The sequence below is a fragment of the Gordionus sp. m RMFG-2023 genome, chromosome 4 (assembly GCF_954871325.1).
Source record: "Gordionus sp. m RMFG-2023 chromosome 4, tfGorSpeb1-WG-v2, whole genome shotgun sequence".
In the NCBI taxonomy this organism is placed as follows: Eukaryota; Metazoa; Nematomorpha; class Gordioida; order Chordodea; family Parachordodidae; genus Gordionus; species Gordionus sp. m RMFG-2023.
Window position 1 is genome coordinate 856,726 of NC_088778.1, and position 13,143 is coordinate 869,868.

Genomic DNA, 13,143 nt, shown 5'->3' on the forward strand with positions numbered 1-13,143 from the left:
TCAGTCAAAGGGTCAAATGCCCGTTAATAGAGACAGGGGTGTAGTTAGCGGGGGGGGGGTAGAAGAGAAATCCCTCATCCCACAGACCTAAATTGGAAGAACAGTATCGACAGCTGAGAATTATGCAAGATTATAAAAAAATAAGATTGTAGTCTGAGTTTTTTAACTCATAAAACATATAAAAGAAGTCAAATCTTGAAGCGTCTTATAGAATAGGAATTTGGTTAGAACTTTCATTTAGATTTCCTTATACAGTCAAAACCGTTTAATTGCATATCGCTTAAGTGCAAAAACTTTTAAATGCGAAAAAACCCCGCGATTTTGATAATAATTACTATGGTATAATGTTAAATTACATTTATAATTGCGAATCGGTTAATTGCGAAATATCGGATAATTGCAAAATTTTTCAGGTCCCATTTATATTACAATAACGTTAATTTAATCGGATAAATGAAAAAATAAAAAAAATTTATCGAAAAAAATTATTCATCATTTTTTTTATTTAACCTTTTTCCATTCATTCATTCATTCATTCATTTCCACGCCAGAAATTAATATAAAAATGGTAAAAAAATCATTCCAAACATTAACCCTGAAGCATAAAAAAGAAATAATTGATAAATTAAACACTACATCAAAAACACAATTAGCATCAAATTACAATTGCCACGTCTCGACAATCTACCGTTTAATAGCGAATAAAGAAAATCTATGCTCACAATTTCTAAGGAATAAACCTCCTACAACTAAAAGAGTTAGAATGAGTTGTTACCCAAAGACAGAAGCAGCTTTATTGGTTTGGTTTACACAAATGCGAAGTAAAAATTGCAGTCTAAATGGGCCAGTGATGTTAGAAAAAGCTATGTTTTTTAGCCAAACATTCAATGAAGGTAATTATAAGTTTTTATAATATATATATATAAATTATAGGCATTCCTACTAGCAGCTGGTTGCAGAGATTTAGGAAAAGACAGAATATAAATTTTCATAATGTTTGCAATGAAAAGGGGAGTGCAGATATTATTAATGCAAATGAATGGAGCAGAAATACACTCCCATCTCTGATTAAAGATTATCAAAGGAGTAATATTTACAATTGTGATGAGACAGGACTATACTACCGAGCATTACCAAAGGGCACAATGGAATTTAGTGGAATTCAACCACTGGGCTTCAAACCAGACAAGGAAAAGGTCACAGTTCTATTTATCATAAATGGGGATGGATCTGATAAAAAGTTATATGTTGTAGGGAAATTTAAAAACCCTAGGTGCTTTAAAAATAAAAAATTACCAGTTAAATACTACTCCAATAAAAGCAGCTGGATGACAACCTCAACTTTTGAAGATATTCTTAAAGAATGGGATTCCTCATTAAAGAAGAAAATTTTATTGTTTTGTGACAATGCATCTTGTCACAAAACAAAATTAACATTTAACAATATAAAATTAATTTTTTTACCAGCAAATACAACATCATTAATTCAACCTTTGGACATGGGTGCAATTAGATCCTTTAAATGTCATTATAGAAAGGGTATCATGAGAAAAATGATAACATTGATGGAAGGAAATGACACCATTTCTTTTTATAAAAGATTTACACTTTATGATAGCCTCTATCTTATAAAATTTGCATGGGGTGAGGTGACAAGTACCACAATCATAAAGTGTTTTATTGAAGCTAAATTTTTTGATAAGTCTATGGCATTTGATTGGGAATCGGAGGATGATATAGCATTAACTGACAATGAAGAAGATGAATTTGATCCCATATTTGAAGAATATGTGTTACACGATGATGATGCTAGCTGCCATGGAATTTTAGATGATCAGGATATTTGTAATCAGATAAGATTAGAGTTGGAAGGTTTAATTACTTAAAATTTTAATTAATCTTATTTTTTATAGAAGGTTATGAAAGCTCCGAAAATGACGAAGGGAACCTAGACATATCTGATCATTTAATTACAAAAAATCAGGCTCTTAATGGTTATTATACTTTTCTTGAATATGCTCATGAACATCTAAGGGATCAAGATTCACTAAGAAAGCTAGAGAATATAGTGGAAAAAGAATTATTTACTCCAGAGTCTAGCCAAGCTCTTATCACAAAATATTTTTATTAAATCTTATATTACTTTATAATAATTGTGATACATGTATAATAAAATTAGTTCAAATAAAATCTTATGTTATAAAGCATTAATAAACTTTCATTCCAGCATGGTCTGTTAATACATTTACATTTATAATATTAGAATTTATAAGATTTGAATAGGCATAGGATTTTAAATCAAATATCATGTGAATGAAAACAAAACACTTAATAAACTTAAATTCTTTTATATTAATCTTATTGTTTCCAGTTTTTTAGGCAAAATATTTTAAAATTTGGCTTTAATAATAAATTAGAATTTAAAAAGTGATAATATATTTGTGTAAAATTATATTTCAGTAAATTTAATGAAGGTAAAATGACAAAAGTAGTTAAAATTAATGGAAATAAATATTAGGGTATTGTAAAGGAAAAAATGTTATTATCTTTCACAAAAGCTTTTTTTTGCTTTAATTCTTACATATCTTAAATAAAAAATGAGATAAAATCAAGTAAACAAATTTAATTATAATTTTATTCAATAAAAAATAATTTATCAACAACTATAATGCTAATACATAAATAATTACAATCTTTTTATAATTAAGTCTTGTTTTCTTTGTTCTTTTCTGTCTATAATCATGTCTAGATCTAGAGAAAATATAAATATATTCAAAATATATCACATTACTTTCAAATGCTTCAGATATTTTAATATTATTTGATTGATCTAAATTAATTGAATACTTTTTATAAAATAATAACTTGATGAATTGACGATAAAAATATAGGATTATTGGTGGGAAGAAAAAAAAAGCTATGATCATATGTTTCAACAAATAAGATAAATTTTTAAAATTTAGTTTTTTTATTCGATACATAACTTATTCAAATTAAAATATATAGTTGGTTACATTAATTAAAAATTGTATTTATTGCAAAGTTTGATGGCTTATATGATTAAAATATATATAGATGATAAATATCTTTATAAAAAACACAAACTGATTTTTAATAAATAAATTGTTGAATTTTAATCGTATAATTGCGAAAAATCGGATAATTGCGAAATTTTTAAATATTTCGGTCCCAAGCTTTCGCAATTAAACGGTTTTGACTGTATTGTAATTCTTTTAATTAAACTAAATTTAATTTATTTTCAGTATTAATTCCCTAAAATTATTTTATATTGATCCATATTTTAAATGAACGAATCTTCAAGATAGGTCTAGGTAGCATTACATTATGTTTGGCATTGATTTCCATTTTTAGATAATGCCCCTCCCATGATTTCATTTCTGGAAAATCAAAACTCCCTTATTAAGGCTGACTCTTTATAGTCTCGATATTGTTATTATTATTATTTATTAATATTATTTATTATTATTATTTATTATTATTATTATTTATTATTATTATTTATTATTATTATTTATTATTATTATTTATTATTATTATTTATTATTATTATTTATTATTATTATTATTATTATTATTTATTATTATTATTTATTATTATTATTTATTATTATTATTTATTATTATTATTTATTATTATTATTTATTATTATTATTTATTATTATTATTTATTATTATTATTTATTATTATTATTTATTATTATTATTTATTATTATTATTTATTATTATTATTTATTATTATTATTTATTATTATTATTTATTATTATTATTTATTATTATTATTTATTATTATTATTATTATTTATTATTATTATTTATTATTATTATTTATTATTATTATTTATTATTATTATTATAGATGCATGGGGTGAGGGGCTGAGGAAACATTTCTAATTAGGCTAAACGTGGAATGATTGTTTAATATTGTTCTAAAAAAAATCTATAATTCACATTCTATTCAAACAAGAATTATACTAAGAAAAAAATAAAATAATAGGATTTAGGATACCGCAGAGAATCAAGTCAGCTGGGGTCTTATTTCAGTTTGAGTCGGTTTTAAAATTTTTCACGATTAATTCGGCTGTTTGGATTAAGCCTTCTCAGTTAATAACACTTGCTATTAGGAGAATACATATATATATTTTTTTAAAGTAATAACTAGAACTTAATAAAAAGCATTTTTGTATCTTTTAACCTGATTTTAAACTTATAAATTCATGAATTAGCTATATAACGAGATCTTTAGAAAAATTGAGCTATCCTCATAAAGAAGGCCTTATATATCACAATTCTGTTTGATTAGGCTAAATTTATATATTTATTTGGTACTCAACCGTATAAAACTATAAAACTAACAAATATATATATATATATATACTATATATATATATATACTATATATATATATACTATATACATATTAAATGTGTTTGATCATATAATAAATTGGGGGAAGAGATGATCATTACACATTATCTCAAACAATGTTAGCTAACAACAAGGGCATAAAATATGTTTGAATAGAAATTTCCTATAAAGAGGTGTAGTTAGGATAATCAAGTAGGGATAAATAGAGTATTGACTGTACATCATTACGTACACGAAGAATTGTAGGTTAGGATCGGACATCAAAAAATCGTCTTCCCAGGTTGGAAGCTTTTGAAATATAAAGATGAGCCAAGGCAGAGAAAAGATGACAGATGCCAAACTTAAACATCCGGTTAGTATGGTAAAATTCCTGTTTCTCTCTTTCACCAAGTCTATTCTCAAAGATGACGATGTCACCACTGAGCACGGTAAGACTTGGTTGCCTCTTGAAATGGCTTGCAATGATAATTTCGATTGCTTAGATGTTTCAGCGTTATTTGCTCTATTGGAATTTTTGAGAAATATGCTAATTTTAAGCGCTTTGGGAGTTGAAATAGTGAATTCTTTGAATCTTAGCAGAATCCTGGAATAAAAACGGGTTTCTAGGCCGACCCTAAATAAGGGTATTTTTATTCTACTTGAAGTAGCATTGGATCTCCTATAAAATAGGATAGCGGTTATAACGTTGCTAGATAACGTGATGAGGCAAGGAAGCAAATTCGTAATCACGGCGCTAATTTTATCGAATATGGAGGAGAATTTTTCCATTTTATCGTTAAATGAGTATGTATAGATGGGGTCGATGTTCAATAAATATTTGTGATCAGGGGATAATTTAATAGAAGATGGAATAGCCCTCTCCGTGTTGTTTAGTGTCGTATTATATGTCGTATCATTTGTTTGGTGGAACCAGAGAATGCGTTTTACTTGATAATAATTCAAGAATGGTAGGGATAATGTTATGCTGAGAAGTAGAATGACATACACACTTCTTTTGATGTTTCCAATTTTAAATAAATTAGAATATAGGAAAGGATATGCGATGGCGAGCATGCGATCCAAGGACATCAGAGCCAGGAGATAATCGATGAAACAGGCGATGCTGTCTTCCAAGAACCACTCGAATTTGCCGAACCATACGCTAAAAATTAGCGTATATTGGCTTTTAAAATAATTATTACTATCGTAAACCACCCATGGAATTAAAACCATTAATATTAGTATGTTGGCCAATGCCAGCGTTACAAAATAGAATCGGGATCTTTGCTGAACCTGACAATGGAGTCTCTTAGAAATCACCATAAAAATCGTCAAGAGGTTACCGGGGATTCCAAATGCTATGATGACGCACAGATGCTTCACTAGCGTTTTGTTGAGCTCCCTATGCTTACCTAGAATGTCCTTAAAAATTATGGAGGTGATATCTGTCACGTTCCCTGTGATCGTTTTATCGATAGTTCCAATCATTGCTTATTGAAAATATATCAAAGAATTATTTCATATTTTTGGTTTTTTAATTATAAGATATAAATTTCAAAAAAATTATTATTGGATCGATTTCTTAAAATTATTATATTTTTAAAATATTTTATATCAATTAATTTTTAATTTTTTAAATATTTATTATCATTTAAATATCGCCGTTTTGAAAGAAATCATTTTATGTTATATCGATTTAAAATAAAATAATATATATATTTTATTAAATAAATAAATAAATAGAAATTATGTCCCATGTATATAATTAAAGGATAATTAATAATTTATATGGTTTCTTGGAAATAAGTCACAACAAAAAAATCATTTTGTCTCCCAGCTGATCCGTGTTGTTTATATGTTATATTATTTGTCTGGTAGAACCAGCATAGGCTTTTTTTTACTTGATAATAATTTCGGGAATGGTAGAGATAATATTATTACTGATTGAGTAGGGATAACATGCAGACTTCTTTTAATATTTATACAATTTTGAATAAATTAGGATGTAGGGGACGGATACGCAATGGCTTACACGCGATATGAGGACATTAGCGCAGGGAGATTATCGATAAAACGGGTGGTGCCGTATCAATATCATAAACTCTCCCCCCATGGAATTATAACCAGTAATATTAATATGTTAGGGGCTACAAATTAGAATCGGGATCTCTGTTTTCCTGACATTGAAATCTCTTAGCGATAACTATAAAAATCGTCAAGAGATTACCAGGAATCCCAAAATTCTACGATGACGCACAGATACCTCACTGTTGAACCCCCTATGCTTACAAACAATGCCCTTTAAAATTAATGGATGTTATATCGGTCACGTTCCTTCAATCATCGACAGATTAATATATTAAAATAATATTCAAAGCTTTAGCCTTAATATCAGGTTGAAATGTAATTATAGATATAAATTCTTTCTTTCTTTCTTTCTTTCGTTTCTTTCTTAGAGTCCTTTATTAGAATACCATAGAACTATTGTGAATGCTTTGATATTCCGTCATTTGATACATCCGGTATTAAAGGAAAATGGATCACTATATTTTTCATGTCTCAGTTGGCAGGGCCTGTGATTGACATTTGATGTTTTATATTTTTAAAATCGGGAAAAGCGATAAGTTTGCGATGCAATTGCTTAGAATATAAATATCTAAGCAATTTTATGGGTGATGTGATAGATAAATGTCGCTCTCGATATCGAAAATACAGTTATATTATCGCCCACATAAATTATTGTTTTTTAATATCTTTTTGCCTTGATTTTTCACCTTATAAACTGCTCTAGGTTTGATATTAAAGTTTTGTATTGTATATTATAAGAATCGCATTTTAATCAATTTTTTGGTTCATCTACCTCTAATCATTCAATAATATAATTCGGCGGGTATTTAATTATAATTGCGTTTATAGGGTTATTTGATGTTAAATTTTATTTTTTTAAAAAAAGTATCTTTGTGATTTTTATATATAATAACTCAAATTAATGGAAATAAAAAAAGTAGAAAAGGAAGAGATAATTGTTAAACTTAAAAATTAAAATTTCATTTTTAACCAATCAAAAATTATAATTTCATTTTCAACCAATCAAAAATTATTTAACAATATAAAAGATGTAAAGTTCTGTTTTTTAAAAAAAAAACTTATATCCATTGTGTGTAGATTTTTGACTTTAAATATAAAATAATTTATTTCGCATTCATAAGGAATCATTTTCCAGTTGTTAAACCGCTCATTTTGGAGCCTTTAAAAAACGGCTAACTCAATATTTTATCGGGAAAAAATATTATGCAACCCCAAGATTTTGTTTCATAGGTGGCTGGCACGAAGGTTTGAAACATCTACCAATCAAATCTCGAGGCCTAGGCAATATTTTTCTGGCTAATGTTTCCTTCATTTCTAACGGTTTAGAATAAAGCAACCATAAAGAAGAATCCCTCTTTATACGCCCTCGTAGTCGATAACGAAACGCGGTTCCGACTTCAAACTTTGTTCGATCCGAACCGAAATTCGAACCGTAAACCGAGTTTTTCGACTCCGAAGCGCGACTAAATATCGTTACGTTTCTAGGAGCGATTCTGACTTAGAGGCGGTTAGTCCTTAATCCCCAGATGGTAGCGTCGCGTCGTCGGCTTTTCAGCCGGATGCCTGAACCATGTATGCTCAAGAATTTGGCATCAGGTTTCTGGTTAAACAAATTTTATATTCAAATTTTCTATTTTAAAAAAAAAATTATTGGGAAAACCTACAAATATATTTAATAAAAAAAACATATGGCGGCGAAGGCCTAACATTAACGTTGACGTAATTTTGGCGTAAACACGGTAAAATCATGCGCGCGCATGCGCACGTATAAATATGTAAAAATAAACAGGTGTATACAATTAATTTTTTTTAAATAATTTAATGCCCCCCCCCCTTGTAACGCCGAATTAGGGAATATTTATTTCCAAAAAAATTGAACGATTAATTATTATTGGGTAAATTTAAAGTCACTTATACGCCAATCAAAAAAACGTTAAATCTTACTTGACTTCACTTATTTTTTTTTTCTATAAAATCTGAGGAATTTTTTTTATTCGAACCGCTGAAAAAATACGATATTTATTGGAAAAATTATTTTAAAAAAATTAATAAATTTTGAAATCGTGGCCTAAATCCGATCGAGATGGGAAAAAATGTTTACCCCAATCAGATCGATCCGGGTTCGAACGGATTTCGATTCGGTAAACCGGTCCTTGCCTATGATATCTTGTGATCAGTTAACCTGCAAGCCAACCTGATCCTAGCCCCCAACTCATCCTGAAATAATAAATTTATCACAAATAGCTCAACCCAACTCAAGGCTCGGTTGACGGGTTTGGGTTTTTTGGGACAGGTTTGAGTCAACTAAGTATCTACCTCATCGCATCTACTCACATCTAGCGATTTTTTTTAAAAAAATTGCACCCGTTAAAATTCTAAAAAAATGTTTTTTTCTAACAAGAAATCTGTAATTATAATCCTTTTTGTTTTAAGACCTGCCCAACTCTGATTCCTTACGAGTGAGCAAGTTTTATTTAAAGACTTAACGGTGCCGACCTTCCCTTAAATCTGATTCTAAAGTTTTTTTTATAGACAATACACAATAGCCTTTCATGCAATTAATATGCTTATAGTTTGTTTTTTTAATTAAAAAAAACACCCTTTTGTTCCTCGTGTTTAATAGGAAAAAAAGAATTTTAAGAAAAAATTATTAGTTAAGGGGGATATTGTTTTTTTTTTGCGGGGAGAAAAAAATAAATAAACATTGTATTTTCTATTTTATCATAACTACTATAATCCACATGGAAAATATATTCTGACCAATATTTCATCGCACATTTTTCAATATCAAATTATACATTCCTAGTGTTGTTAAATGGCTTCATTTTGAGCCCCATTTTTAAAAAGTCGGTATTTTAGCCAGAAGAAGTATGACCTAACACTCGTGATTTGGCTAATAGATCTCCAAACCTTTGTTCCATCTACAAACAAAAGTGTTCTGGATGAAATACCCTAACCCTAACGAGCCGTTCAACAACACCAATTAGACTCCCTCAGCTTCGTGAACTTAAACAAATTTAATTTTTGACGAGTATTTTAAATATTCGGTTAAAATAAATTTCTAAGCGCGATTAATTTTTTTTGTTCCGTTTCTTTTCCCATTTCCAATTATTAAACACATTAAGGCGCGAAAAAAAAAATTTGCCGGTATACAAATAAAATATAAATTTTTTCAAAAATAAGTGGTATCGTATGGATATATCATATACCAGTGCTATTAAAGTAGCGCGATACTTTTTTCAGTAGCGGTAGCTCCGCCGCGTTACGTCTGCGCATCCATCTTATAGGGGTGGATATAAATATCAGATAGGTATCGGATCGGTTTTGAAGCAATATCGGAAAATATCGGATCGGTGAAAAATATGTGGATCGGCAAATACGTTTCAATTATCAAAATTAATAATTTTATAGCCTTTAAAAAAAATATAAAAACCTTTTTTAAACTTTTAACATCGGTTAAATTTGCGGACAATTAATGTCATACATGATGATTAAACTTCGGTATAACTTGTGTAATAAATTGAAATGATAAAAATAAAATATATTTAATTTTAATATTTTGGCGGTTGCGTGAGGTTATAGCTCGCGCTAGCGGCAGAAAAACGATTTTAAAATGGTGGTTTCAAAAAAATGTATCACGCCGCCTAAACCCTACGTTCACTACTGTTAGCGCGAATTCGCGGCGGGGTAATATAAAATATGATATAAACATTGGCGATCTGCATCGGGCCTAATAAATCCGGTCCCGCCCCCGGTTTTGTCCCGAAAAACCCGACCCGAAAAAAATTATTGGTCTGCCCGAAATATATTTAAAGAAGGCTTGGGCAGGGTAATGGAACGGGTCATGATTGGCATATCTCTAAAATATGATTTTTTGTATACGCCGTTAATTAGTGCTAACTCGCGAAATGTTTTATTTATACATCCCTACACTTAAAATGTATCATGATAAATAAAAAAAAATTTTAAATTTTGAATAATAAAATCAGATATGCCGGAAATATAAATAATCCTTTCAAATCTTACTTCCGGCAAAGACAAAGACCGGGTCATGATTGGCATATCTCTAATATGATTTTTTGTATATGCCGTTGATTAATGCAAACTCGCGAAATATTTTATTATACTTAAAATGTATCATGATAAATAAAAAAAATTTAAAATTTTGAATAATAAATTCAGATATACCGGAAATATAAATAATCCTTTCAAATCTTACTTCCGGCAAAGACATTATTTTTTAAATTCAAGCCGCGACTTTTAATTTTTCTCCAAATTTTTTATTTTTTTTATTTATTTATAACACGAATAAATTCATATAAATAATATTTAAATAAATATAATACATAAATAAATTACAAATTTCGTTTTTTCAAATGTTGGAAGAATAATTTTTCAAGATTTTTTTCGAGGATCGATGACAATGTGCAACGTCAACGCGTTAGGTTGATTAATAGCGGTATAACTTTAACAATAAAATATACAAGAGAGAAAATAAAAATTAAAATAAGTTTGTTTATTTAAATTTTTCCTTTAAAATTAAAATCCCAGCCCAGCGTAAGCTAGTCAATTGACAGAAAAGGTATGATCTCCCTCCCCCCTTATGACAAAATCTCGATTCAATAATTTTATTGGGGATATAAACGAACACTTCCCAGAAATCCCGGCATTTTTTGCTGGTTCCCAATCCTGGACTCTTCTTTTTAGAAAAATCTTTTATTCCTGAATTCGGAACTAGAAGGGTTCCCTGATAAATGATAGTAGTAAATTGAATGGCAAAAGATAAAAGTTACTGAATAAAACTTTACCATTTGATATAATATAATATTTAGGGGAGGATAGATGTTATAATAATAGTAAAACTTTAGCTAATCTATATTTTTTAAAAAAAAAACCACATTACCAAAAGATGACAGATTTCCTATGAAAAATTTCAAGGGAAAGGGGGGGGGGTTTAAGCACACAAAAAATTTCTTAGATTATCAACAAATAAGTGTAAAAAATAAATAAAATATTCATTACATCTCGCCCTTTTTTAAAACCATTCATTCATAAAAAAAATGGCGGTTGCAATGTGGCAATAATCATATTACGGTCAACTATTCCCCCCCCCCCCGAAAGATATGAAATGAATGATAACCTAGTGCCTCGAGGACGATAAGAACGTCCCTTTTCTTGAGTGCTTTTGATTATCGTCGTTGAAGTAAAGTCGCAGGAACCCAAGTATTGCCACGCGAAGATATCCGCTGCGTTGTTCCTGCCTATGTGCTCTCCTACTCCGTACACCAACACCTAATCATTTAAAAATAAGAAATTAAACTCGTAAATTTTTAGTCTCAGCCCGGAATATTCTCGAAATCAGCTGACTTATTCGATGGTGGAAAGGTTTTTATCGCCTTTTTTTTTAAAAAAAAGAAAAAAGATGGGTTTCATACGAATAACCGAAATTGGGGGGAAATGAATAAGAGTGGCAAATACCTTGACTTGGTAATCGTCCTCGTCGAACAAGGAAAGACAGCCTCTTTCGTTTATTTCGTTCTTGTGTCTATCTACCCAAAGATCCAACGCCACTGGTGGGTGGATGAAATCTTCTAGATCATCGCAGGGCGGGTAACCCGTAGATCGGTTATGCCTTGAACCTTAGAAAAATATTATGAATGATAAAGGATTTTTATTCTTCTTTCTTCATCACAATGTTGTGTTAATCCAAGCTGAACCTGTAAATAAGCGGGGTGTTTGGACCGACTCCTTGGGAATTCGGTTCAAATTTTAGCAAGCCCGTCTCTTATAATTTTTTTGGAAACATAAAGGATTCTAAGTAGATGTGCCTATTCTAAAGTCAAAATATAGTATAATTTATAATATCAATTTATACTTTTTATCTTTTATTAATTGCGTCAAAGATTTACTAAAAAAAATTTTACATAATTAAAAAAATGATGATTCTAATTGGGAGGGATTGGATGTTTATAAATTAAATATAAAAACTTTTGTTAAAATCTTAAATTTCAGAATTTGAAATGTTTGATCGACTCACAAGTGAAAACATGCATAAATACAGTGATCGACATGTCACGCGATTTTAAACGCGTTTTCTTATTATGAAATTGTTATTCCATCGTATGAGCAATGATATCTCAGAATTGTAGCGACCAACTTAACTAAACACAAATATTAATGTGGTGGCAACATATGTGGCCATCTAAAATACATGCCTCTGTTCAACAAAGTAAGTGGTTACTTGATTATCACTTTCGAAATTAAGCAAGATTTGCCACTTAATTTTGGTAACAAAAAGAAATAGGTGAGGGCAACTATAATTTATATTAAATTTATAAATATCACATGTCTCCCGAGTTTATTTCTTAGATAAGTTTTATTTTAAGGATGACCAAGATATGGTTAAATGTAATTATTATAAAAATGTTTATATGATAAATATTAATTACACCGATAATAAATGTAAAAGAAACATTAAGGCAGAGTATCAGCAACTTTGAAACACAGCGGCTAATCGATGTACTTTCTAATCTTCTTTAAAAAAAATACTAATCAAAGATTTAATATCAGATTTTTTACAAAAAAAAAACCCTAAAGAGAATTCGGGATAAAATTTTTTTAACGCCCATCAAACTTAGACTGAGTATTCCAAAAAATTGGTATGGTGATTAAACTAGATTTAATTGG

General features: G+C 29.1%; 1 protein-coding gene and 1 long non-coding RNA gene across 2 annotated transcripts; one reads left to right on the plus strand and one right to left on the minus strand.

Annotated features, from left to right (window-relative positions):
- The first annotated feature begins 558 nt into the window (after positions 1-558).
- On the plus strand, positions 559-2,199 carry LOC135928040 (tigger transposable element-derived protein 4-like). Its single transcript, XM_065464363.1, has 3 exons — positions 559-893; positions 934-1,872; positions 1,914-2,199. The coding sequence occupies exons 1-3, from the start codon at positions 566-568 to the stop codon at positions 2,129-2,131; spliced, it is 1,485 nt and encodes a 494-aa protein (XP_065320435.1). The 5' UTR covers positions 559-565; the 3' UTR covers positions 2,132-2,199.
- Positions 2,200-2,617: 418 nt separating this feature from the next.
- On the minus strand, positions 2,618-2,943 carry LOC135928041 (uncharacterized). The gene is made up of 2 exons (XR_010572230.1): positions 2,792-2,943; positions 2,618-2,751 (listed from the first exon to the last, which is right to left on the minus strand). It is a non-coding gene; the product is annotated as an uncharacterized LOC135928041 (long non-coding RNA).
- Positions 2,944-13,143: the final 10,200 nt, after the last annotated feature.